This window comes from Phyllostomus hastatus, unplaced genomic scaffold (genome assembly GCF_019186645.2).
Source record: "Phyllostomus hastatus isolate PE091 unplaced genomic scaffold, TTU_PhHast_1.1 phas_scaffold_1674, whole genome shotgun sequence".
NCBI lineage: Eukaryota > Metazoa > Chordata > Mammalia > Chiroptera > Phyllostomidae > Phyllostomus > Phyllostomus hastatus.
In genome coordinates, this window is record NW_025334011.1 from 15,607,547 (window position 1) to 15,632,993 (window position 25,447).

At 42.1% G+C, this 25,447-nt stretch overlaps 1 protein-coding gene across 15 annotated transcripts in view; it reads right to left on the reverse strand.

Moving 5' to 3' along the window:
* Positions 1-25,447, reverse strand: part of KIAA1217 (KIAA1217 ortholog) — a 486,478-nt gene that overhangs the window by 281,826 nt on the left and 179,205 nt on the right. For 6 of the 15 annotated variants that reach the window (XR_006787887.1, XM_045858213.1, XM_045858209.1 and 3 more), the window contains exons 1-2: positions 21,211-21,572; positions 11,649-11,932 (exon numbers count right to left, since the gene is read on the reverse strand). Coding sequence is in view for 14 of the 15 variants with exons in the window: in XM_045858213.1 (XP_045714169.1) it covers positions 11,649-11,932; positions 21,211-21,280 (354 nt within the window). In the remaining variant the exon portion in view is untranslated. Of the gene's footprint in view, positions 1-11,648; positions 11,933-21,210; positions 21,578-25,447 lie in introns of those variants that run through there. The other 9 variants (XM_045858221.1, XM_045858222.1, XM_045858220.1 and 6 more) reach the window with 6 other exon arrangements.

The following is a 25,447-nucleotide window of genomic DNA, read 5'->3' on the forward strand; positions in this document are numbered from 1 at the left end:
CTAGTAGTTCATTAAGCACTCACATATACGCTTATATAAAGTTTCTAAATACAACTTGCAATTTTATTAGGCCACCATAGTCCTTCTACTTAGAAGTGTTGCTCTGGCAAGAATAACATTTTCTCAATTTTTCACCTTCTCAGAGACTTACCACTATTTATGCCACTGCTTCTTTAGTGCCTAATTCCTTTTCTTCCCCGAATTATTAAGGGCCAATGTAATTAGGAGGCTGACTCTTCAGCCATTCTAGGTCACCAGTAAATTTTATACTTACTCACCCTGGGCACACTGGTCCCCCATTCTCGTCCTTCTCTGTTTCCTCAGCATTTCAGAATGTCTTTTGATTCTGTCACTCATTAGAGAAATGGTTTACTCTGTAGGTTGAGAGTGAGGTCCCCTCAACCAGATAACAGGATTTAAATCCTGGTGTTGCCACTTCCTTGCCATGTCACCTTCAACAAGACTTAAGTTCTCTGTGCTCAGTTCCTCATTTTGTTAAGGACAGTTACTAATAGTGCCTACTCGAGAGAGCTGTTGGGAAGATGGAATAACAAATGTAAAGAGCAACAGTGCCACAATTTTAGATGATGCCAACAATAGGTTCTCCTTGCAGTTTTTTCCTCTTTTTCACCACTATAAATAGTAGCTGAGAAAATAGTGCTAAAGAAATGCTAAATATCTATCTAACATTCTCCATGTTCATGGCAGTCTGTGTAAGGTATTTCTTCCCTCTTCCTATTGTAATTTGTTCTGCGTATACTGCATTAGAGTTCTTAATTGCCAAGATGTTTCATTTTCCCTTCAGGTTTAGAAAAAAAAATTCTGATCTGTACAAGCATATTTCGTCATCACTTCAAACAGCTAAATGGTTTCTACTACTAAATATGACAATTCTCCCATCATTTTCCCCTTTGGATTAGAACAAATTAATAAATCTAAAGAGAAAATTCTTAGCTAAGTCTCTTTCCTTTAACATAGTTTATAGACTTTTCATTTATGTATGTATTTATTTACAAAACACATACAATTTCTTCAAGCCTACCCCTTCTACAACACTAGCCTTTCCCCCAGACCTTCTTCACATGGCGAAGTCCTCCACTCACTCAATGGTCTATGCTCCTAGTGGGTCTTTAGTTCTATTAGCCTCAGCTTCCAGGCTTCCTGGATACATATACCCATAAATGTAGGTGAATATTTGTGAATTTCAAATATATATCAGGGTTAAGACTATTGTGATAGACAAAAACCTGATTAATTTGGAATTTTTCATACACATTGAAGGGACTACCATCTATTCCCCGAGGTATGAATCGATATCCTAAAATCTACAATGCGAGGAGTAATCCAGTGTGATAGTTGTGCAATGATACAATTAAATTCATCAAAAAAGAATCACAAAGATGCCACTGCATAAGGATATAAATTTGTTAATATATTACATATGAAATGTTACATATAAATGCAATTGATACTATTGTACAGATGGGTACAACAAAGTCAATGTTATTTTAATTATATTTGGAAAAGTTAATACAAGTAAATGGGGGATTGCTTTCTTACAGCAGATTGCACAGCTAAAATCTGGATAAACCAAACATCCCACCAAGTGCTAGAACCAAGAGCTTCAATGAAGGAGAGTGACATATGCTACTTCTGGGCTAACACATTCAAGAGCTTGTATACAACCCATTATCGCTCTTGCTCCCTCTCTGCCATGTGACTTGTAATCCATGTGTTAAGATGGCATCATTACAAAATGAAAGTAGCCTGAATCACTAAGTCATTGCAAGTACAGTTCCTCTAAAATGTTTTTGTAGGGACTTCCAGTTAAGATGGAGGCGTAAGTAAACACAGCTTGCCTCCTCAAACAACCACATACAAATTACAGTTAAACTATAGAACAACCATCACTCAGAAGTGTCAGAAATCAAGTTGAATGGAGGTTTGACAACTGTGGAATTAAAGAAACTACATGAATTCAGACTGGTAGGAGGGGCAGAGATGCAGAGTGGGCTGGACCCACATCCAGGTGGTGGATAAAAATTCAGGAGGAATATCTCGGGAGCAAGGAGTAACAACCTCACACCAGGACCCCCAGCTCAGGGTTGCGGTGCCAGGAAGATAAGTCTCCATAACTTTTGGCTGCAAAAACCATCAGGGATTGAGTTGGTGGAAGAAACTTCGGGAGTCCCAAGCAGTTACTTTTCTAGAAACCACACACAGACTTACTCAGACTCAATCCCTCTGAGCTCCAGCATTGGGGTAGCAGCTTGAAAGGCACCAGTAGCATATGGGGAGGAACTGAAGCCATCAATGGCAGAGCTGGGGGACGGCTGTCTCTGAGACATAAAGAAAGGCAAAAGCCATTGTCCCTCTTCTGAAGCCTCCCCACAGAGCCACAGAGCTGGCAGGCTGGTGCCATATCTGAGACTCTATCAACCTGGCTAATACTGTTTGCCCTGCCCTGGAAATCTGGATATTCCAGCCCACCCAACTTACAGGTCTGCCCAAGCTATTAACAGTGCCTTTTCCATATGAATGGCTGGTCTTGGCTTAAGCTTCATGTCTTCCCAAATCCTCTCAAACAAGCAACAGCCAGCCCCAGTGAGCCCCAGCCCTAGTACCTCTTGCTAGGTGGCCCCAGGCCCAGCACTAGCAGCAGCCAGCCTAGGTTCACAGCTTGGCTTTGTCTGGGAACCTCTAAGCCCAGCACAAGTGGCAGCCATCTGCAGACTGCTTTATAGCTCGTCCAGGGTGGACCTGGGCAGAACCCAGGTGGGAGCTGACCATGGCCTGCACCACCAGGGAAGACCCAGAGCCTGTGCACCCAGTGGACAGCTATAGACCATGTCAGAACACAACCATGCCTCTGCACAGCTGATCCCTCACAGAGAGCAGAGGTTGATGGTCAGTGATCATAGCCAGTCCTTACAGCTGACTGGCCTGGGCAAATCCCTACCATTGACCTGCCAATAGTGATCAAGGCTCAACTACAGGAAGGGGTAGTACTCATCCCACACAAAGGATGCACCTCACGTACCCAGCTTAGGTGGTAGGGGAGGCTGTGCCACTGGACTCTACAGGACACCTATTGCATTCGGCCATACTACCAAGACATGGAGTCAAAGCAGTTCTACCTAATACATAGAAACGAACACAGGTAGTCTGCCAAAATGAGGAGACAAAGAACATGGTCCAAATGAAGGAACAGATCAAAACTCTAAAAACAGAACTAAACAAAATGGAGATAAGCAATCTATCAGATGCAGAGTTCCAAACACTGGTTATGAGGATGCTCAAGGAACTTAGCAAGGACTTCAATAGCATAAAAAAGATCCAGTCAGAAACAAAGGATAAACTAATTGAAATAAAAAAAACAATTTACAGGGAAATGACTGTAGAGTGGGTGAAGCCAAGAATCAAATAATAAAAACAAAAAAAACCAGTCAGGACAAGAAGAAAGAATCAAAAAAAAAAAAATGAGGACAGTGAAAGCTGCCTCTGCGACAACTTCAAGGACTAAAACATTTGGATGATAAGGGTGGCAGAAGGAGAAGAAAAAGAGCAAGAAGTTGGAAACCTACTTGAAAAAATAATGAAAGAAAACTTCCCTAATTTGGTGAAGGAAATAGGCATGTAAGTCCAGGAAGCACAGAGTCCCAAAGAGGATGGATGCAAAGAGGCCCACTCCAAGACACATCATAATTTAAATGCCAAAGGTTAAAGATAAAGAGAGAATCTTACAAGCAGAAAGAGAGAAGCAGTTAGGGGAGTTTCCATAAGACTGTCAGCTGGTTTCTCAAAAGAAACTTTGCAGACTAGAAGCAAAGACCTACAGCCAAGAGTGCTCAACCCAGCAAACATATCATTTAGAATCGAAGGCAGATAAAGAACTTCCCAGACAAGCAAAACCTAAAGTAGTTCATCATCATGAAACCATTACTATATGAAATGTTAAAGGGACTTACTTAAGAAAAAGATTGCTGGATTGGAGGGGGATATGGGGATAAGGGTGAAAAGGTGAGGGGATTAAGAAGTACAAATTGGTAGTTACAGAACAGCCATGGGGATGTAAAGTACAGTATAGGAAACGGAGTAGCCAAAGAACTTATACACATGACCCATGGACATGAACAATGGTGTGGAAATTGCCTGAGGGACTGCAGGGTGCTGGGTTGAAGGGGGCAAAGGGGGTAAAACTGGGACAACTGTAATAGCATAAATTATATTTATCAATTATGTAATAGCATAATTGATAAATATAATTTAAAATTTGTTTTAAAATAAAGTGGTTTTGTATCATAACATACATGCACACACACAAGAAACCACCAGCACCCACAGGGTTTATTTATTATGCAGCATAATCAAGACTATCCTGTTTAATATGTCAGTTTTAAGGCTCATGTTGCCTATTGGTTCCTCTTTTATTATAACTCATATTTGAATGGATAGCCACTGGAAACTAGCATGTAAAAGGGAAGAGTTAGCCAAGTCAGCCTGTACCCTCATTTCTGGTTTCTGATGTCAAATACCCTTACCACAAAAATATGTTACTTGTTTTGTCCTTGATGTTTTTGAGGCTCACGGTAAAGCTTTTAATTCACAGGCTTTCTGTGGCTGGATGCGTTGTTATCTGGTAACACTCCCTCCTCTCTTTTATTAATCTTGCTCTTTATCCATAAAGCTCTGTCTATTGAAGATGAGGTCAAGATCACAATATTGTTGGTAGCATACTTTCCTCCTTTAACTCTTCTTAATTTTTTTTTAATTTGCTTTTATCAGGGTGAAACTGGTTAACAAAATTATACAGCTTCAGGTGACAGTTCTACAATACATCATCTGTACACTGTATCGTGTGTTTACCAACCCAAATCAAGTCTTTGACCATCACCATTTATCTCCCCATACTCTTCTCCACCTCCACCCACCCCAGCATTAACTCTACTTTTCTTTATACATTCTGTGTATAAGGGGATCTCTGTTAAGACACTCCCTAGTCTCCCAAAGCCATTCCATGGGTCCTGACCATTTCCTTGTTTTACTCAAGATGCAGTTTTTTTCCCCCTTGTATTTCAACTAGTAATGTTACAGAACAGAGCCAAGGTGGGGTACCACATACTATTACTGAAAAGACCCCCAACTAGGTTTGCTGTGCCCACTGCCAGAGGAAAGACATCTCTCAATGGCAGAGATTTGTGAAAAGGAAAGGGAGTGTTTATTTAAAGCTATAGACTTAAAGTAGTGACCCAATGTCTTCATTAAAATATTAAAGTCTTTTAGAATACCCACAGATGCACACAGTCCTTCCTTCACCCTCTGCCCTAATCTGGGGTATCGTATCTCAGGAAAAGAAGCAGAAGTCCATGATTCAGGCTCCCGGCACCATCAGCTGTGTTGCCGCCAAGATTGCCAGTTAATCCAGAGCCATGTGGTACCTTCTCATGGCCCACCAGCAAGAGTCCTTTCACTCCTTTTCTTCCAGGCAAAGTCTTTCCTGCTTCCTAAGCCACGTGGCAAAAGGGAGTACCCCAAAGCCACATGGTCCTCACTCTGGCCGAAGTTGAGTGGTTCTTCCCACGTCAATCTTCCTCTGCAGCCCCATTTCCGACTCCTCCTACAATCGGTTACATTTGCCAGCATTCCCATATCCTTCCAGCTTTACTGGGCTGCCATAGTGAGTCTGGGCAGATGTGGCCCTATGGCATAGAGCCAATCATCTCCAAGTTCTCATGCAGGCACCATAGCCAGAGGGAGTTGCCTCCCAGTTACATCTTGGGTGGAAGTCACTTCCATCCCCCTGGGTCAAAGCATGGCCACAGCTATTTAACATATCTATGAAACCAGTTAAAGGTTATAGATATGTTAAATAACCATGCCAGAGGGTAGCTGCAAAGCTGTTGCTATGCAAAACAGCTCTCAATGGCCCTGCTCCACGTGTCCCTTCCCCCAACTCAAACCTGTAGGGGGGAGAGGGCAGGACATCCTATATATTGTTCTAATATTTCCTGGACACCTTGAGTTCTGGATCCCATTCCAAATCCCTATTTGGGGCCCCCACTCTTGGCTGCACCCTGTTACATTAATACTCCTAATTGTTTTCAGTGAGTTTTGGTGGAACAGTAGTAAAAATGCCTGTATCCTACCAACGTGAAGTAGTGTTTGCTTCTTAAGACCTGGTCCTCTGATTCAAATGAAGTTAAGACTTCTCTTGTTCTGATTTTTAACTATGTCATTTTCCCTGATTCTGACAAAACCAGGTATACACCTCCTGAAAAGAAGATGTCAGTCAAAGGAATGGATAATGTTGAGTCTTACCAAAGCTTCCAGTCCCAAATTCCATAGAACAACTCTTCACCAATTAATAAAGTTCTTTAGAGGTAGTTTAAAAGAGTAGAATAAGCAAAATATAACCAAAGACACTGAAACAGAGGTCAGGCTGACAGTGCCCACAGAAGAGAGTAGAGGGAATTTAAGGGGACGGTGGGAAGGGTTCACAGGAACAAACTTAAAGGACGCAAGGTCATAAACTAAGGGGAGGGTGGTAATGGGAGGGAAGTGGGGAGGGGTGGGAGGGGGGGCTGGATTGGGAGTAAAAAGGAGAAAACTGTATTTGAACAATGATTAAAATAAAATTTAAAAAAAGAGTAAAATAAACTAGAACTTGGGATGTTTATGACCAAAACAACTAATAGATATTTTCCTTATTTTCATTTTCACAATCAGTAGCATAGTTACACCTCCGCATAGATACCATGGACTATAGTAGACAATGGTGAGTGGTGCCAAATTAACCAAGCACAGAGAAAGTAGCTCCAGTGCTATTTCCATACAAACACAAAAGAGAGGCTGGCTGATGAGGGGGTATTAAAGAGGCCTGAGGAAAGGAACTGGACAAGGACTTCTGGAGTCAGTGACAGCACTTCAGAGAGTCTTATTGTTCCTGGTTGTCTCTCCTTACTGTAGGCCTCCAAGATATTCATGTGAAAGGAAAACTCTCCTTAATATCTCTCCTACTTTTTGTATTGGATAAAAAAACATATCAGACTTTTAAGTTAAAATGTATTCCTCTTTCTTCCTAGAGCCACATTATACTTAATACTTGACTACATTAGATACAGAAATACACACAAACTAATCGTAACTACAAACCAGGTACTATAGACCTAGTTAAGTTAAACAGAAATTTTGTGGGTAACTGGGAATAAAGATAGAAAAATTATTTTCAGGAGGATTTCTGAGTCTAGGAGTGAGAAACTTATTAGTGTAGGTGAGAGGCCAGATGGACACCTATTTCTTTATTAGTGAAGACATGAAGGAAGGGCATTTCCAAACTGTAGTTACACAGTGACCATGCCTGTGAGAGACTGCTGAACTACAAGACCTTTCTGAACTTAGAGCTATTTCAGAAAAGTAACTTTCAATGTAAAATATATGCAGGAATCTATTTTCTATGGTTACCTCAAGGGCTCTGCCATTGAATAAGATTTATCTCTTTAGAGTAATAACCATGAAATGTTGCTATTACTTGACCCATGTGATCTACATAATCTGTGACCAAAACTTTAGAAAAATTAAAGGCAGATGGAGCAAAAACACCAAGGTCAACAACAAATGGAAAGACCACAGACTGGAAATTCTGGCTTTCCTCTCTATCTGTACCACTCAAATGGCACCTATCACATTCTAATTGTATTAAAAGTATTGGCTCATGCATTCCTGCAACAAAAACTATCATGCCCAGTTTAGGTTGTGTGCCCCTTTAAATGCTGAGTTTATACAGGTGATTAAGACAAGGTTTATGTCCTCCAAAAGCACATTCTAGATGGAAGAAAAAGTCATAAAGAAATGTACAATAAAGGCATAACTATATGTGACAGTACAGCACCACAAGATGTTATAAACAGTAAGCAAGGTGTGACATTTAGGCTGCGTCTTGAAAGACTAATCTGGGCACCTGAACGTCTTATCTCTTTTACTGATATGAAGGCAGGAGTCATGCCTCACTATATCCCTCACAATGGCTTTATCATTGTAAGTGCCAAATAAATATATGTAGAATGAATAAGTCAAACAAGTCCAAATTTTTAGCTTTTCATGAAGGAAAAATACAAATAAATTTCAAAAATAGAATAAATTTTGTTCTGTCAGTGGGAAAAATAATCTTTGGGTAACTCAAATTTCTGTTAATGAAAAAATAAAATGACTTTAAATACCAATTTAAAAATAGAGACTCCAAGACTGTTACACCAGAGACTAAACACCAGAATGCTGTAATACTAAGAGCTGCCATTGTAACAGCAAGAGGATCCATCACTTTCTTTCTCAGGACTCTGTGGTATAGTTATTACTATCTTTTGACAAATGAGGGAACTTCGAGAAGATTAAGTTGTTAGCTCCAAATCACACAATTAGCACATGAATGGTGGCTGGATTCCAACTCAGTCCTGCCTGACTCCAGAGCCAAAGCCAGAGCAGCCAGGGAATACATATCACAGTTTGACAGCCCCACCCCAGAATGCTGGGGGAGTCAGGAATGACTGGCAGCTACTGTTATGCAGATAAGCACTATGCTGCAGTAGTGGTCATCTGCATTTTTTGAAGACAGTGGAAAGGAGTTAAGGAAACGTGTTTGCTTTTCAATAATTTAGACCTTAGAAAATTGTGACTGACTGAATTTCAAAGATTCAAATATAAGTCTTCAACCACGAATCTTCCAGTGCTTAAATTCAAATTTTGAAATATAAGATATGTTCTAATTTTCCTTATGCCTAATACCAAAGAATCAGAACCTAGATTCCCTTTGTATCAAAATATTTTGTGTAATGTATGAAAAAGGTGAAGGGATTAAGCAAAAAATAGCAAACAAACAAACAAACAAACAAAAAACAACTCATGGACACAGACAACAGCATGATGATTACCGGTGCGAAAGGAGGATGGGGGATAAATGGTGATGGAAGGAGACTTGACTTTGGGTGGTGAACACACAATACAGTATACCGATGATGTATTACAGAATTGTACACTTAAAACCTGCATAATTTTATTAACCAGTGTCACCCCAATAAATTCAGTAAAAATTAAAAAAAATATTTTGTGTAAGGTGCTAGATACAGCATTTTCCAGGTCTTATTCTCAAACTCCCTCAGTGGCACTCTTCTCAATAAAGCCACCTCTCTGGGAAGCAGCCAGGAAAGTGGCCACCAGATGAGTACCTGATATTCTGAATCTGGAGAAATGGATTAGACTTGTGCTATTTCAATTCCTTCCTACGGCTGGTCATGTATCTTCCTGCAAAGGAAGCCTGGAATAATCCATTGTCAGAAGGTCAGGGAGAAACAAAGGGTGTCACTGAGAAGAGGAAAGAGGAAATGAGTGGTAGGAGAAAGAGAAAGAAAAAGGCATTAGATAAAGTGCTGTTCATAGGACCATCATACACCATTGCCTGAGCTTATCTTACAATGCTGTTAGGGTTCATTTGCAGCAAAACAGTGGAGTAACAAATGTATACACAGATCTATGCATCAAAATCTTTCCACTTTTGGATGGGCATCTTGGAAACCACAAAAATTCATCCTGAATTACCAGCAAAGTAACAGCTGACCAGCCCTGGCTGGACTACACCTAAGACAGAAATGCATGTGACAAAGAGATCAGAGCTCCAGACCTCCAACCTAGATTCATTATTCCCTGTCATCTGATGCCATGCACCCTTTACAACCTTCCAGTTACATTTAGGCTCCTCATGTAATTGTTGTTGTTGTTTTTTAAGATTTTATTTCTTTTTAGAGAGAGGGCAAGGGAGGGAGAAAGTGAGGGAGAGAAACATCAACGTGTGGTCGCCTCTCTTACACCCCCTGCTAAGCATCTGGCTAGCAAACCCAGGCATGTGCCCTACCCAGGAATCGAACTGGCAACCCCTGGGTTCTCAGGCTGGCACTCAATCCACTGAGTTGCACCAGCCAGGGCTGCCATGTAATTGTCCTCAGTGAAACCACCACCACCATAGTAGTAGCAATAATCGTGACATCACAAATAACAATGGTAACAACAATAACTGAAATATTTTTGACATGGAAAATACACCATTTTTGACAGACTAATTCCTATATTTCACAGGCAAATTAATACATGTTAACTTTAAAAAGATATTTTCCTTCCTCACTCATGTAATTACAACTGCTCTGAGTTTGAGTTTCCTCAATCTGAAGTTCTCTGTATAAAATAGGGTATCTCACAAAAAATGACACAGAGAGAGATATTAATTCCATTACTTAAATGGGTCATGACTATTATCAATAGAAAACAGGGGTATTTTTGTTATATGTCAGATAGATCTCAATACAACTGGGAAAAGTTAAGAAGTGAATAAATACAATTAAAAATAGAAAATAGGCATAGTTTCTATATACAGGCATACCTCATTTTACTGTGCTTCACTCTGCACTTCATAGATGCGTTGTTTACAAATTGAAAGACAAGACCTCCTCCCAGCAAAAAGATTATGGCTCGATTTATTGCAGTGGCCTGGAACCCAACCCACAATAGCTGCAAGGTGTACCAGTATGCTGGAAATGAAAAGCTGGCCTTCCTTTCCTTAATTCCCACATAATTAATTTCCACAACTCTACATCAAGCAGGATTCTGTTTCTTTACTCTACTCTAGGTCTATATTGCCTTTGGCAATGTGAACAAACAGCAAACACACCCCATAAAGCACATGTCACAGTTTTAGGCCCTCTGATAAAGATTTCATAGAAGGTTAAATTACGGGAAAAAATGATATGAAGGGTAAAGCATAGGTTTCAATTATTCAGGCTGATGCTAATCTCCACTTCCATGTATATTCAAAATCTGTGTTAGTTAGACATCACTTTTGTAACTAACTGGCAAGATAGCAGACTTAAAACACTGCACTTGGTCTCTCTACCTGGAGTGTCCAAATCAATAAAAGCCTGCCCTCCTCCCCGACCACCCAAATCACTAAGTGCTCTGCTTCCTTTGCTATGTTCCCCATCTGGAAAGTTCAATCTGATAACATGTCTGTGAGGTGGACGGGGAGGTCTCCCATCTCCTATCGGCTAAAAAGTAATCACACAGCCAAGAAACAAAAACATCCCAAGCCACAGCTGGGTGATACTCTCTGGCTGTCAAGATAACCTGAGAAACAGGTCGGTGAAGACAGTAGAAAGCAAGCATGTGAAAGGGAAATATCTATGATTACAAAAAAAAAAAGCTGAGCAGAAACAAAACCCTAACATCAGCTTCTTAAGGAAAAGGAGTTTATCACAGGCTTATCCCTCTCCATTCTGTTTTATCCTGAACAGATATTTATATATTCATTCATTTATTGTGCTAAGCACTGAGTGCTAACAAGGTGCACGGTCATTAGTACTATGCTTTGCTCAGTCAAATAACACCCCTTCATTGCCTCCACTTCAGATGTATTTGTGGTTGACCATGACGACTCTCTTTTGGGGGAACTGCCCACTCTCTGGGTCTCTCTTCTAGAGATTTGGAACAACTCATTGGTGGGCACGGTCCACTCAACTATTTTTTTCCCTTTTAAACTGAAGCTCACTTTGCTTTCCCTCATGTTCATTAAAGAATGAGCTCCGCAGAGTGAAACAGCAGCACATTCGTACCTGGTCTCTCAGCCTCTCCTGGTGGCCCATGATTGCTGTGGCATGGTGAGGGTATTTCTGCTTTAGATGTTCCAGGAAAGCTTCTCTCTTCCTGTCCATCTCGGATGTTTGCATTCCCAGTATTTCTTTGGAACTTCGAGGCCCACCTAGGGTGTGTCTCCTTGGGATATTTCGGGAAGCCTTGGAAACTGAAACTCGACTGTTCCCATTAGAAAGGCGTTCCTTGGTTCTGCGACATTCTGCATCTTCTAAAGACGTTACATGCAAATTGCTTTTTCCTTGTTCTGGAAGGCAAAAAAAAAAATATATATATATATATATGAATATGGTTCACAATTAATGATTTCACACTAGAAATCTCATTTACAGAATACTGAAAGGGTTGTGGCAGCTGTTGATGTATGAATATAACTTAGCAGATTTTGTGTGTGTGTGTGTGTGTGTGTGTGTGTGTGTCAAGAAGGAAAAAAGTAAACAATGAAGAAATATGAAAAATTGCCCTTTAGAAATGAAGATGCTGAAGCAAAAACTGTGCTATTTCTGACTTTTCCCTTGAGGTTATTCAAAATGAGAAACTTGGTCAGATGAGTTTGTAAGCAATTGAGTTACCCCTTACTTCATCTGTAATTGGAGAAAAGAACTTCAGTGATTCTGATTATTTCTTTATTTTTAATTCCATCACATGGATAACAGGATTTTTATATTTAGATTTTTATCTTTTTAAAGACTGACTTTTTAAAAAAGGCTAATTTTTATATTTTTATATCTAAAGGCGGTTTCTGAAATATTTGTTTCATCTCCAAGATCAAAAGTACCTATTATAATAATTGACATGTGAACCACTTGCAAGTTCAATTTCCCCCTATTAGCACAAACCAAGCAAGCATAAGAATATTATTATAGGGCCTTGGCTGGTGAGGCTCAGTGGATTGAGCACCGGCCTACAAACCAAAGAGTTGCTGGTTTGATTCCCAGTCTAGGGCACATGCCTGGGATGCAGGCCAGGCCCCCAGTAGTGCATGTATGAAAGGCAACCACACAGTGATGTTTCTTTCCTCTTCTTTCTCCCTCCCTCCCCCTCTCTAAAAAAAAATAAATAAAATCTTTAAAAAATAAGAATATTATTATAGGTAATAATTGAAGGAACGTAAAGGCTTAGTTAGACACACTTTTCCTGAAGTGGACTTCATCTGAATCACACAATGAAAAGGTCATTTTGAAGGCCTTGACCTAGACACCCTATCTTTGCCCTGGCCTGGGACAAGCTGATTTCTACTTAGCATGGAGGTTGGCAATGGCAGTGTTTGGAGGGCAGGACATGAACAGGGCCTCTCCATTCATTCTCAGTGACTAGGGTGTCAGTGTGGAATATTCCAGTTAACTAAGAAAAGGGAGTTACTCCTTTTAAAACCAGAATAGGAAGAGAAAGTAATGAGCATTCAGAAGCACTTCAGGTTCTGTCACAGGGAGCAGTTCTTAAACAGTAATACAGGGACAGACAGAAAAAATGTCCTTGTCCACTGAACCCCCTAGAAAAAGCATGTGGCTGGGTCTCAGGAGTCCTGCCTGCCTTTAACCCTAGTCTTAGAACGAACAAGTTAGCCTCTCTCAGCCTCACTCTCTTAATGAATAAAAGGAGGATGTTGGACTAGCATTAGGTATGCAAACAGCCTTCTAGCTCTAAAGGCTTTAAAGCTACTCTACAATATTTTTTAAAGTAAGTTTCCAATGAGAGCTTATTTGCTATTATTTATCTTTAAAAGTTATGTGTAGAAAAGAGATGCAATACTTGAGAGTTCTAGATTTGAGTCTCAGATAAACAGGGAGCCAAACCTTCACACCAGTGACGTAAAGCAACAGGTGCCCAGAACTTAGGTATGCACTAGTTCTGCAGAAGGCAACACCGCCGACAGTTTCCTCCACCATTGCTTAGAAACATCTGTGTATAGAACTTGAGGTTTGTTAGGCACAGAGAATATTTTAATCTCAGGCTGCTTTTCCTGTTCCAGTCTTCCACCCCTAAATGCACATTCTGGGAATAATTCTTCTTGTTTACCCTTCACTTCTCATTACATTGCTAATTACTGCATCTCCATCAGACACTTGATGAGAAAAGGGAGGGAAAAACCAGCCAGAAGAGTTCATTCTTCTACTTTTCAATAGTCTCAGCAGTAGATTTAGAAAAAGAAGATGATGATAGAACTATTGGTTAAAAAGATATTGGGACATAAACTGTAATTTTATTGATTTTGCTTACCATCTTATTACATGGATTCACATGATGGCTACCTTTTTTGTTATCTCTTCTTTAAAATGCAGAAGAAATAGAAACTATGGAATAAAGCTAGATGCAGAAAATGCCATATCTCAGGCTGGTAAACGTGTACAATCTGAAGAGATTTAGCTTCATCCTTTGAGTGTGCATGTGAACATGAGTTTTGTATTAGCTAAAAGTTGTATGTCTGGCCTAACACTATTAACTTTTTTTAAAAAATATTTATTGATTTGAGAGAAAGAGGGTGAGAGACAGAGAGAGAAAGAAAGAAATCAATTTGATATTCCACTTATTTAATCATTCATTGGTTGATTCTTGTATGTGCCTGACCAGGGATTGAACCCACAACTTTGGCATATGGGATGATGCTCCAATCAACTGCGCCACCACCAGGGCATAACACTGTTAACTTTTAAAGGGAGTTTTAAGGTTACTTTTTAACTTCATTAAAATAATATATTTAAAAATTATCCAGGATAGCTAAGTTAATGCACAGGGCTGAATCTCTAGAAAGGTGATTTCTTTACATGGGCATAATACACAAACATCCACATATACCCATCTGGATAAACACTAGCCCCTCAAATACCAACAGGAGCTGAAAAGGTCCTTTTCTGACTTTCTTTGTCACATAGACTCACAAGAACTATTGTTCTGTTTCATCCAAGGCCCCTCGGAAGAGAGCCAGACGGCCAGAACAGTAGCCCCTTGGAGACTGAAGAGTTTCCCATTTTCCCCTTTGAAGTAAATTGAGAAAGGAGTGCAGGGGGTAGGGGTGGGGATGGGGGTTGAGTCAGTCAATCTTTTGTCAGCATTCACCTCTGAGCAGCCCCAAATTACTGACTCTCTAAAACCCCAATCTTTCCAAACACTTTGCACTGGGACAGTTACATCAACCTTCCAGTGCTTTTCCATTTTTCCTCCTTCTTGTGGATTCCTCTTAAAACGTCTCCATTTGCTTAACAAGGTTCAATGCCATTTGGAGGAAAGCAGCAAGTGGCATCAGTGGTTAATGCACCAATGTCTAAAGGCACGGTCTGTGTCTAACGGCCCTTAGCCCTCGGAGTCCACTCCTTCCTCTGGTCCCACCTTCCTGCCTCGCACTTGGCTTCAGCTCTGTCGGCCCCATCGGCCTCCACCCCACCACCAGGGCCTGCTTCACCGTCACCAGCACCCACAGCAACAGCACACCAGCTGCCAATCCCATGCCTGAGGGAGAAGTGACCACTCTACCATTCCAGTCACTTGGGGAGAATGTGGTCTCTTAACTGAAGAGAAAACTAAACAGGGATAGAAACAAACAAGCAAGGGAGCAGGCGGAGGTTGTTTCATCACAATTCCACAGCCATGGAGTCAGAGATCTGCGTCCTGCCAATTCTTCATTATCCACATGAATAGAAGATCCCAGCCATCAAAACAGAAATACAGTCCTGTTTCTTGTCCAGAATGCTTTGGTGCTAACATTTAAATATGGGAGTGTCTACTTGTTTGCTATTCTGGGAATCCATGTCAAACAAATAAGGAGGCCGTAGTATGAAGACAAGGCTTCCAGTTTCCCCTTCCTGCCCCTCCCAGCCTCTGCACAACCCGGAGCAACTCCTCCTAGTAGCTCCATTCAAGCCAGACAAACAGCAAAACAGGAGCTTTGGCAGAAAATAGTTCCCTCAACACTGCCTGGAGCAGAAGTTGGGACAAGGAAGGCAGAAGTGCTAGAAGAGACACTGTTCTGAGATGCAACGGGCTTTCTGGCTGGGATGTACACATTCTGAAAGGCAAAAGGAGAAAGTAGGGAATGAGGTGGGTACTAAACAGACAGGATTAGGGGATATGGGTCATCTACACAGCTAGCTGGCCAGCGGGCAGGTGACCTCAGGAGCTGCCAAGGCAGGCTTCCTGGCCACAACTCAAGCTGCTTTGTCTGTGTCAGCTGGCCTGCAACAAGGAACTGGGACCTTGTGTCAGTCAGGTGTCACACTCCTGTTCTCTTTCTGAGAGCCAGTGACAGGACTGAAGGCTTCCCTGAGATGTTATTCCCTGGTCAAGATTAGGTAGGCCACAGCCTCTTAGGGAAAAAGGAGTCCCTCGCTTCTTTATAGTGGCTTCGGGTTAGCTGCCTCTAAGACGTAGCTTTTTAAATTGTGTGCAGGAACATCATGGGGAGTTGCTGTTTTGTCAGTTGGACAATTTTTCTGGGCCCATCGTGGCAGCAGCGGTGTTCTGTCTGTCTGTGTATTCAACATAATGTCCTCCCACCGCACACACTGGAAGACCATGCGCTGCTGTGCCCCTCACCCATCTGGGGCCTTGTACAAATTCCAGTCAATGCAATGCAGGCAGAGTGCTGTGGGCCACCTTTAGATCTGGCCCCTGGACCTCCTGAATAATTTTCCGTGCCCTTTCTTTCTCCTCTTGGGGCAGGTGACTGCAAAAGCTCCAGGGGGAGTCTCCTAGGCCTTGGGAAAGGACGTCATGACTAGACAGAAGGTGGCTGGGTCCCAGAGTCAGCCTGAAGGTGGGCCATCCAGGAGACCCACCTGGTCAGGAACAGCTATATTCTACTGTGTTTGAGAAATTAACTTTGATTATGCTAAACCACAAAGATTGCTATTTTAGCAATCAGTCTATCTGACTAATATATATCACATATTCTGTTCGGGGTCTACAAGATTCACCAGTTTTCCAGATCCTGTGTTAAAATCATACAGATCACCATACACAAATGGGCAGAAAAGGTACAGCTAAAACCAGGCCATTACATTCCTCTAAAAAACCTTTAAAAATGATGTAAGTGTGGCCCTGGACAGTGTGGCTCAGTTGGTTGGAGTGTCATCCTATAAACCTAAAGGTTGCAGGTTTGATTCCTCAGTCAGGGCACATGCCTAGGCTGTGGATTTGGTCCCAGTCAGGGTGGGGGAGCATGTATGGGAGGCAACCAATCTCACATCCATACATCACTGTTTCTCTCATATCGACATATCAGGGTCTGCCTCTCTCTCTTTCTCCCCCGCCCCATTTCCTCTGTCTTTGGAATGAAAAAAAGTAAATAAAGAAGAGCATATCTCGTATAGATTTTAGGCAAAATAGGTAGAGTCCCTTCCTTCCTCGCTCAGAAAAACATTTTGTCTCAAGTGTTTGTTAGTTGATTAATTCATTCATTCATTCACAAAAATATGTGAATGCCTGCTGTGTACACTGAAAGGAATTAGGAAATGTAGTGAAGTGGTGACCAAGATAGCCCTAATTCCCTTCCCTCATAATGGAGTCCACATTATAATTAAGGAGGCAGATAACAAACAAATAATATGTACTAGAAATGTCATGTCATGATAAGTGCTATGAAGACTAAAATAGGATGAGGATCAGAGAGTGAGGGGGAAATTTTACAGGAGATGTCTGAGCAAAAACCTGACTGACTACCTGGACTTCGCAGGCTTGCACTCTGTGGGGCTGCCAATGCTATTTTTTTGTCCAGCGTGAGATATAATTGATATAATATCATCCAAGTTGAAGGTGCACAATGTATTAATAATTTGCTACACTTACACACTATAAAATGATTACCACCATTGTGTATACTAAGTATCTTTTTTTAAAAAATGTTTTACCAGGTTTTTTTAAAGATCTTAATTTATTTATTTTTAGAGAGAGAGGAAGGGAGGCAGAAAGAAAGAGAGGGAGCGAAACATCAGTTGGTTGCCTTTTGCACATCCCCAACAGGAGGCCTGGCCCACAACCCTGACACATCCCCTGACCTGGAATCGAACCTGTGACATTTTGGTTTGCAGGACAACATCCAACCCACTAAGCTATACCAGTCAGGGTAACACTAAGTGTTTGAAAATGCTAGAGAGATCAGGAGGTGGGGGAGGCAAGCAGGTAGCTGGCAGCACTTCATCTGTATAGGGTTTTAAGACCTTAAAAGGTAGAGCAAAAGCAGACACATCCAGGCTGCTGGTGGGCAGATATATGCATCCCAAGGAACACCGAAGGACCACCCTGAGGGGCCCATAGCCTTCAAAGGGAACATGATATAGTTAGATTCGAATTTAACCAATAATTATTGAGTGCCTGCTCTATATAATGCACTTGGCAGTACACTTACACCCTATTATTTACATAGTAGCCTGCCTATTCAGTCATGGAAATCCCATTGATTAAAAACTGTTCTTGAAGCAACCATATGCCCCAGTTTGTCAAAACAGATCTGGGTTACAACTGTTGTCCCAGAGAAATTATTTATAGTGTTCCCTTTCACTCACAAAAGCGTCTCAGTTTGGACAATAAGTTACATGATCACCCAAGAGGTCCTTATCTACTGCTGTAATTGATTAACTCAAAGCCCTAGGGTGGTATGATTAGCCTTTCTTCAACAAGTATTTATCCAGTGCCTTCAGCTTGTCTGATGTTCTGTTAGGTTTTGAGAATGCAAAGATGAATACATGCAATATCATGTTGTAATTGGTGAAACATACACATAAAAAATAGAATGGACATCACAGTGACAACAGTGGATGGACGGATGATGTGGGCCTCAGTGTATGGTCCTTGTGCTGAACAAATAACTAAAGATGAAGCCATACTCCTTTTCAACACCATTGTGATCCAGAACTCAACAGGATCTTAAAGATCTAACCTGAATTCTTATCCCCCTTTCAGCACCTCCCCAGCCACCCCTTCCCATCTCCCTGACCTCTGACTGCTGGAGTGTGGCAGAGGACATCTGGATGTTTCCTTCTGCACGTGCACCCCATCCTAGCGTGTCTCTCAGAGTCCCCAGTCCTCTCTCTGTTCCAGTCACAAATACCCAAATTGTAATCAACATCTCCACTTGGATGCCTGATAACCTTGTCATTCCTAAGAGATCCAAAAGATTTTCTGCACATCACCCACTTCCCAGCCATAAACACCTTCTCATCTACACCCCTCAAACGCTGACCCATTCAAGAAAATGGCAACTTCCTCCATGCAGCTGTGCTGACAAACATTTTTGAAGTCATCTTCGACTTCTCTGTTTCTCTTATGTCCCACATCCAACCCCTCAGCAAATTCTTTTGGCCTAACCTTCAACACATGTTGAGACTGTTTTCTTATCACCACCTTCTGCTCTACTACCTGCTGGTCCAACCTAGTGCAATTTCTTGCCTGTTTTACTGCAGAAGCCTCCTAACTGGCCTCCCTGCCTGCCCCTCCCCACTCCCACTTGGGTTATTCTCTGTACAGCACTCAGTATTACACTTTCCAGGACAAGTCAGACCTGCCAGCAGCTGCCCACCTCCCTTAAAATAAAAACCCAGGTCCTCACCACACTGTCACAGTCCCTATGTGGTCTGGCCTGGGATTACCTCCTAACCTCTTTTCCTCCCATCTGTTTCCCACATTCTTGCTGTTCGTTCTTTGAACATGTCCTTGCCGTTCCCTCCCTCATCTTTTTCGGATGTCTGTTCCAATATTACACCAATGAGGTTTTCCTTAATAATCTTACCTGTAGTTTCACCACCCCCTACCCACCCATGCACTCCCTATTCCCTGCCTAATTTTCCCCCACAGAATTACAGGGTTGCTACATAAAATACAGGATGCCCAACTAAACCTGAATTTTAGATAAATAATGAAGCATTTTAATGTATGTCCAAAATATTATGGAATATACTTAATACTAAAAAAAATCATTCGTTGTTTATCTGAAATTCAAATTTAACTTGACATCCTACATTTTTATTTGCAAAACCTAGCGACCCTGCCATCCAGCATGCTATATCTTTTACTTATTTGCTCATTATCTGTCTCTACTGCCCCCATCCGCCCAAATTTAGCCCTTAGAATACAAATTCAATGAAGGCTAGTCTGTTCCCGGCTGGAACCCAGCAACTAAAACAGTGACTACCACATAACAGGTGTTTGATATTCATTGAACAAATGAATAATGAATAAAATGATTATACTCTCTCATTGTGACCATCTCCAGTCTTGGAAGCATCTTTGAATTGCTGTGTTTGTTTGAAAGTTATTTCTTAAATTGGTCCTATTATAATTGCCCATCTAGATTCCAAGTCATTTATCTCAGCAAAGGTCCAGAGGCTGAATTTCCTGCCTTAGGATTCTGTCCTATCACATAAGGGGGTGGGGGGGGGGCAGAGGGAGAGGAGGGAGCCTTATCTCCTGCTGGACCCCACCGACCAGGCGCCTTCAAGGAGAATGCTCTGCTTTGGAAGTGCAAACAGAACGCCTACACTGATAGATGTTAAGTCTCTGACTCTCCAGGGTGTACTAAACTAAACCTAAAAGTTCCCTGCATTTCAGTTGGGGGAGGGGGTGTCTATCCCTTGTAATTGCATTTTCTTCTGTCTGGCTTACTTTTGCATTTTCAGTGTGGATGAGTCATTTGTTATTTCCCTTTAGTCTTAAAAAAAAAAGCACACACACACCTTTTCCCCTGTGCATAATCCCTACTCCTACGCACAGCACTATTGCCCCCAAAGCAAGTCCTTTAGTTACTAACTGGGCCCTGGATCAACCTGGGGCACGGGGCTGTTATGAACGTGCTGCCTGTAGGATGCCATCGGATAGGCTCTGGCATCAGACACGTCAGACACTGGAGAGCACATAAATCCTTTCTGTACCCAGTTTCTCGGTGAAATTTCTTTGGAATAACACAAGCTTCTGGAAATTCCCTACGGAAAAGACAAGTCTATTATAAAAACAATTAAAGGGAAACTGCCCAGGGAAAATTCACCAAAATTGTCTCACAACTCTCAACTTTTGAATTAAAACACACAGAAGATTCAGAGTTCCATCTATCATCGAGATATACACTGCACCCCTACTGTTCTGATCTGGAAAATGAAACATCTCCCAACTCCGTGATTTAACTTGAAAATACAAAACTTGCATCCACGAGGCATTTGCCTCCTGGATTCCCCCAACCAATGAATGGAAATGCTGCCGCCCCAGACAGAGCTTCAAAGAAGCAACTGCTTTCTCCCGCGGCTGGAGTAATGCGTATGAAAAGCTGCTTTTAGCGATGTATTTGTCATTGCCAAGAGATACATCAGCTACTGACTGCTTACTGTGCTACAAATAGGACATCACCACGCCACTCCTTTGCTTCAGAAAATCCTGCCAGAGTCAAACCCAAGAAGTCACAGCTCTCCACTCAGTTTTGAAAACGCACCATCACAAGAAATACGCCTTTTCTTTGCCTGCGCCCCATCTCCAGTTATAAAACACAGCAAGCGGCGAGGGGCACGCGTAACTGTAACTCCATCTTTGAATGAGTCTGTTACTTACCCCGCATGTGTCTGCTGTCTGCAGAGTAAGGAAGGCACGGCTCACATTTCTGGCTTTCATTTTCTTCCATTGTCCCTGCCTACAGCACAAGCTCCTCTATGCTCTTTAAACTTCCCAGCGTAGTTCTGAAAGCTCTCGGAAAGCTCTTAGAAGGGGTCCGCGGGTGGGGAGGAGGAAATGGTGCGAAACCACACCCCAAACTATTCTCCACTCCCTTGCAAAGTCTCTCTGGCCGGAGAAAAGTGCGTTCCAGCGCAGATCCTCCAGTGCCTGCGTCCCGCGTCCGTCCTCCCGCCCACCCGGCCGGTCCCAGAGGATTGGGGTTGTGCTCCCGGCCGCCGCCGCCCCTGCCGCGCAAGGGTCGGCCCCGCGCCGCGCGCTCCCGACGCCCCAACAGGTGATGGGCCTTCCTCCCCGGGACCCAGACTGCCTATCTCCACCGCTGCAAACTGCTGAGACTTCGCAGCCAGCGGGTGGGAAACATTACACACAAGATCACCCGCAAGAACCTTCTGGTCTCTTTAATCTCAGACACGGAATCAGCCTCCCAAACAAGTTGATACACGTATTCATAAACAGCCAACTGCTGAAGTGCCAAATTTCAGTGAAATCCCATTTTAAAAATTTAGAAAGAGTATATGCTGAATGTTAAGTAAACACTTTCTGGCACTGCTTGGAGCCTGATTAACATACACAGAGGTTGTTTACTTTTGACACAATCCATTTCAATCACTTAAACTAGGCTTTGGAAAGTCTACTTATTTGCCTACACTTTGACTCCTCTCCTTTCCCCTGCACACACACACACACACACACCACGGATCAGAAAAGTAAATTGGTAAAACCAACCTTCTGAATCTCTCAAGTTAATTACTTTAAGATATCTGAAAGGCAACGAAAATGCTATGGGCAGAGAGGTATGTCCAATTTACTCTTTTTCCTAAACTACCTACAAGTATTTACTATATTCTTTACCGAGTCCTTGAAAAACTGGCAAATTTCCCGGAAAGTGAAAATAGGCACAAGGTTCACAAAAAAGGATGGGAAAATCATCTAAGCGACATCAGCTCTGCTGTTCCAGCTATCTGAAAGTAACACAACCAACCACTAGTAGGGAAAGTGTGCTGTTCTCATCTGTAGGGGCCCCTGCTTTTGAGGGGGGAAAGGACAATCGTTAGCCTGCTGACCATACCTTGACCCTATTTACAGGCTAACTGGGCAAGGTTTTAGATTCATTTAGATCAAAAATTTGTGCAGAACAATGGCTGGCCTATCCTCCCGATTCTGACCTTGAGTCACCTGTGTGTTTGGCAGTGTGGGGGACATGTTTTGGCCATTTAGGACAAAAAGATGTGGAAGCCCCTAAAGGACAAAGGATACAGACCAAAAGAAAAGTGGGCATGCCACAGAGTGAGCTAAACTCACATCAGGAAGGGGAGGACCCTCAACTCCTAACAGGATCCTCCTTGAAATCCGAGATGTGAATCTTCCAGAAAGCTAAAGCCATGCCTGGCAGCAAGAATGTGCGCAGTTGGGTTAATAATGGAGATAACTCAAGGCTTCCATGCTTTTGCAACTGAACTAGCTGGTAATCTTGCTTTTAGGAGGAACTAATCTTACACAGTTTCTGTACTAGTGGCCCACAGGGGAATGCCAGATGAATCTTGTTTTGTTTAACCTTTCTATCTCCTCAGGTGTAAAATGTTCATGAAGCAGGGATCTGTGTCGAGTTCCCAAGCCCACATTAGCCTGACCTTGTAGAACCGTTGTGTATTTGTCTTCAAAGTATTGTCAGAAAGGATGGGGGTTGGAGGGTGCTGAGGAAGAAGAGAGAAAGAGAGAGATTGCAACCCCAGGGTGTCAGTCTAAACCAGATGTCCTTGAGCCTTGGGCTTGTTTCAGTGTGTGAATAGCCCCTCCCAGCAGCTCCTACCTGTCACTTGACACAGTACAGAGAAAAAGAAAAACCAGGATAAAAGAGACCAGAATGTACCTACAACAGATAGCAGCCTGCCCTGCCCCAAGGAGGGGTGGAACTTCCTATCTCAATCCAGGCAGAAAAAATAATCCATTTTAAAATGTGGATTATGCTTTCCTGAAGCTGTTTGGAAAGTGTGAGAACAGCCCTTCAGGGTCCTGTTGATCCCCAGTTGATCCCCAGTTGGTCAAAATGGGGAAGCTCTCTCACTAGTTCCGAAATTCAGTTAGTTTCCTGGCGGCCCAAGGCACCCCTTCAGCAGACCACGTGGTCAAACTGCTGGGACCCTCCCCTCCCCCACAGGCAAAGCAGCCTGTGGCCTTCATAGATATTCCTCAAGCAAAACTCTATGTGGAATGCACAAGGCAGAAAGGCATTCCAGTGAAGCTAATTGTCATAAATCGTCAAAGACCATGAAATATAGACATGTATTACAGCACAACGTGTTCTCTTGAATAGTTCAACTTCCTGGCCATTCTATAGGGGAAAGCTTCTTTTGGACTCGTTACTAGCCCTTTGTCCTCCTTGAGAACTGGAACTGAAACAGTTTGAGAAACCCCTGTGGCGATACTGTTCTCACATTGATAGCATACATCTCTCCCCAAAGCACACAGACCTTACTCAAAACTTTTCGCTGTGAGTGTCACTTTCTTTGAGAAGGGTCTCTGGAAAACAGCAACTGAGTTCTGCAATCTACATAAGCTCAGTAACTCAGACTTTCGTGGAAAATACTATTGTTGTCATTGCTGTTACTGTGGAGATGTTTCTGGAAGAAATACTATTTGAAGTACCATGGTTTTCTGTTTAATGTAATTTCTGGGTTTAAAAATTGCCATTACAAACCAATCTGCCTACTGCTATCCTTTGAAATTTGCTGTGAAAGGCAGAAGGGAAGCGGGAAGAAGTTGAAATTTGATTTTCCTCCAGTTATCTAGAGAGCTGCAATAATGATACCAGAGGCTAAATTTTCAACTCCATTTCTGTTAACCAAGGAAGGTGCAAGACTATTTCTTGGTTAATGGCTCCATATGTTGGTAATTCACAACTCAAAATGAAGTAACACACAAAAAAAGTGTCATTTAAATGGAAAGACAAGAGATGGGATAAAAGACTGCTGTTAGTGAAAATGGCAATTTTGCAGGCAGACCTAAACTCTTACAGGGCTAGGTCACTGTTGGTTTTCATAATACAACTTAAAGGGGCATCTGTCATGATGGACATTAATCATAAGAGTCATAAACTATTACGTACGATGTCTCAGCAGGTCAATTTAATTACAGGGCTGTGAAAAGCATATCAACCTCCTTCATGTAAATTTTTAAAGAGAGAAATCATTGCAAGAACCAAGCATATGTGGAATTACCCTACATTTCAATTTTTTAAAAATTCTAAGTCCCAAGGACAAGATAGCTTAAAATGATTTGACATCAGGACACAAGAGAAATAACTAATGCTTGCTGACAACATAGAATGTGATTTTCAAAGGCACTGATAACCATGAAAGGAAAACAAAACAAAATAAAGTAAAAAACAAACAAAACAAAAATCTTTCAACCAGGGGTCTCATGTTTGATGTGTTACAGGTCTCCTTTCTAAGGACACACTGCTGTATGTCCCCCTGTAATTCAGAAATTAAGGACTTGACAATATTTGCTTAAATGGATAATCTGGTGAATGAAATGTAGGGTCCTCAGTCCTAGTTTTGCCAGCAGTGTGTCAGCTGGCTAGGGCGACCTTAAACTTAAATGTAAACCAAAGGACTGGTGACAGAGAAGGGAGACACTATTAATAATTACAGTAAGACAAGATGCAGAAACCATTGCTGTTCCTGGCAGACCAGCACAGATGGCCACCTCTGTGTAGTCCAAGATAAGCCCTAGTGCTCCTCAGGTTTCCCAGTGTGCAATGAGCAGGGCAGCACTAGCTGTCTGAGTTTCCCGACACAGACCTCACAGGAGAAATTTAAGCCTGGATTAAAGGTGTGAACCTCCTTTGAGCTGTATGAGAAGCCTCACCAACAATTTCACATCAGGAAACAAATTCCACTGTATGACATTTTGTATGATTCATCCATCATAAGAGAATTTTCCTTCCTGTGTGACCAGGAGGGAACTAGGCCACCATTTTTCTCTCAAGCTTTCTCTTCAGAAGGTAACCCAACTTCCCGCTCTTACTTGCTGACCTTAAAATCCCAGCTGCTTCCAGGAGAAGTGAGGTGGCCCCGAGACCCCACCACTCATGTCTCCCTATTCTGATGTC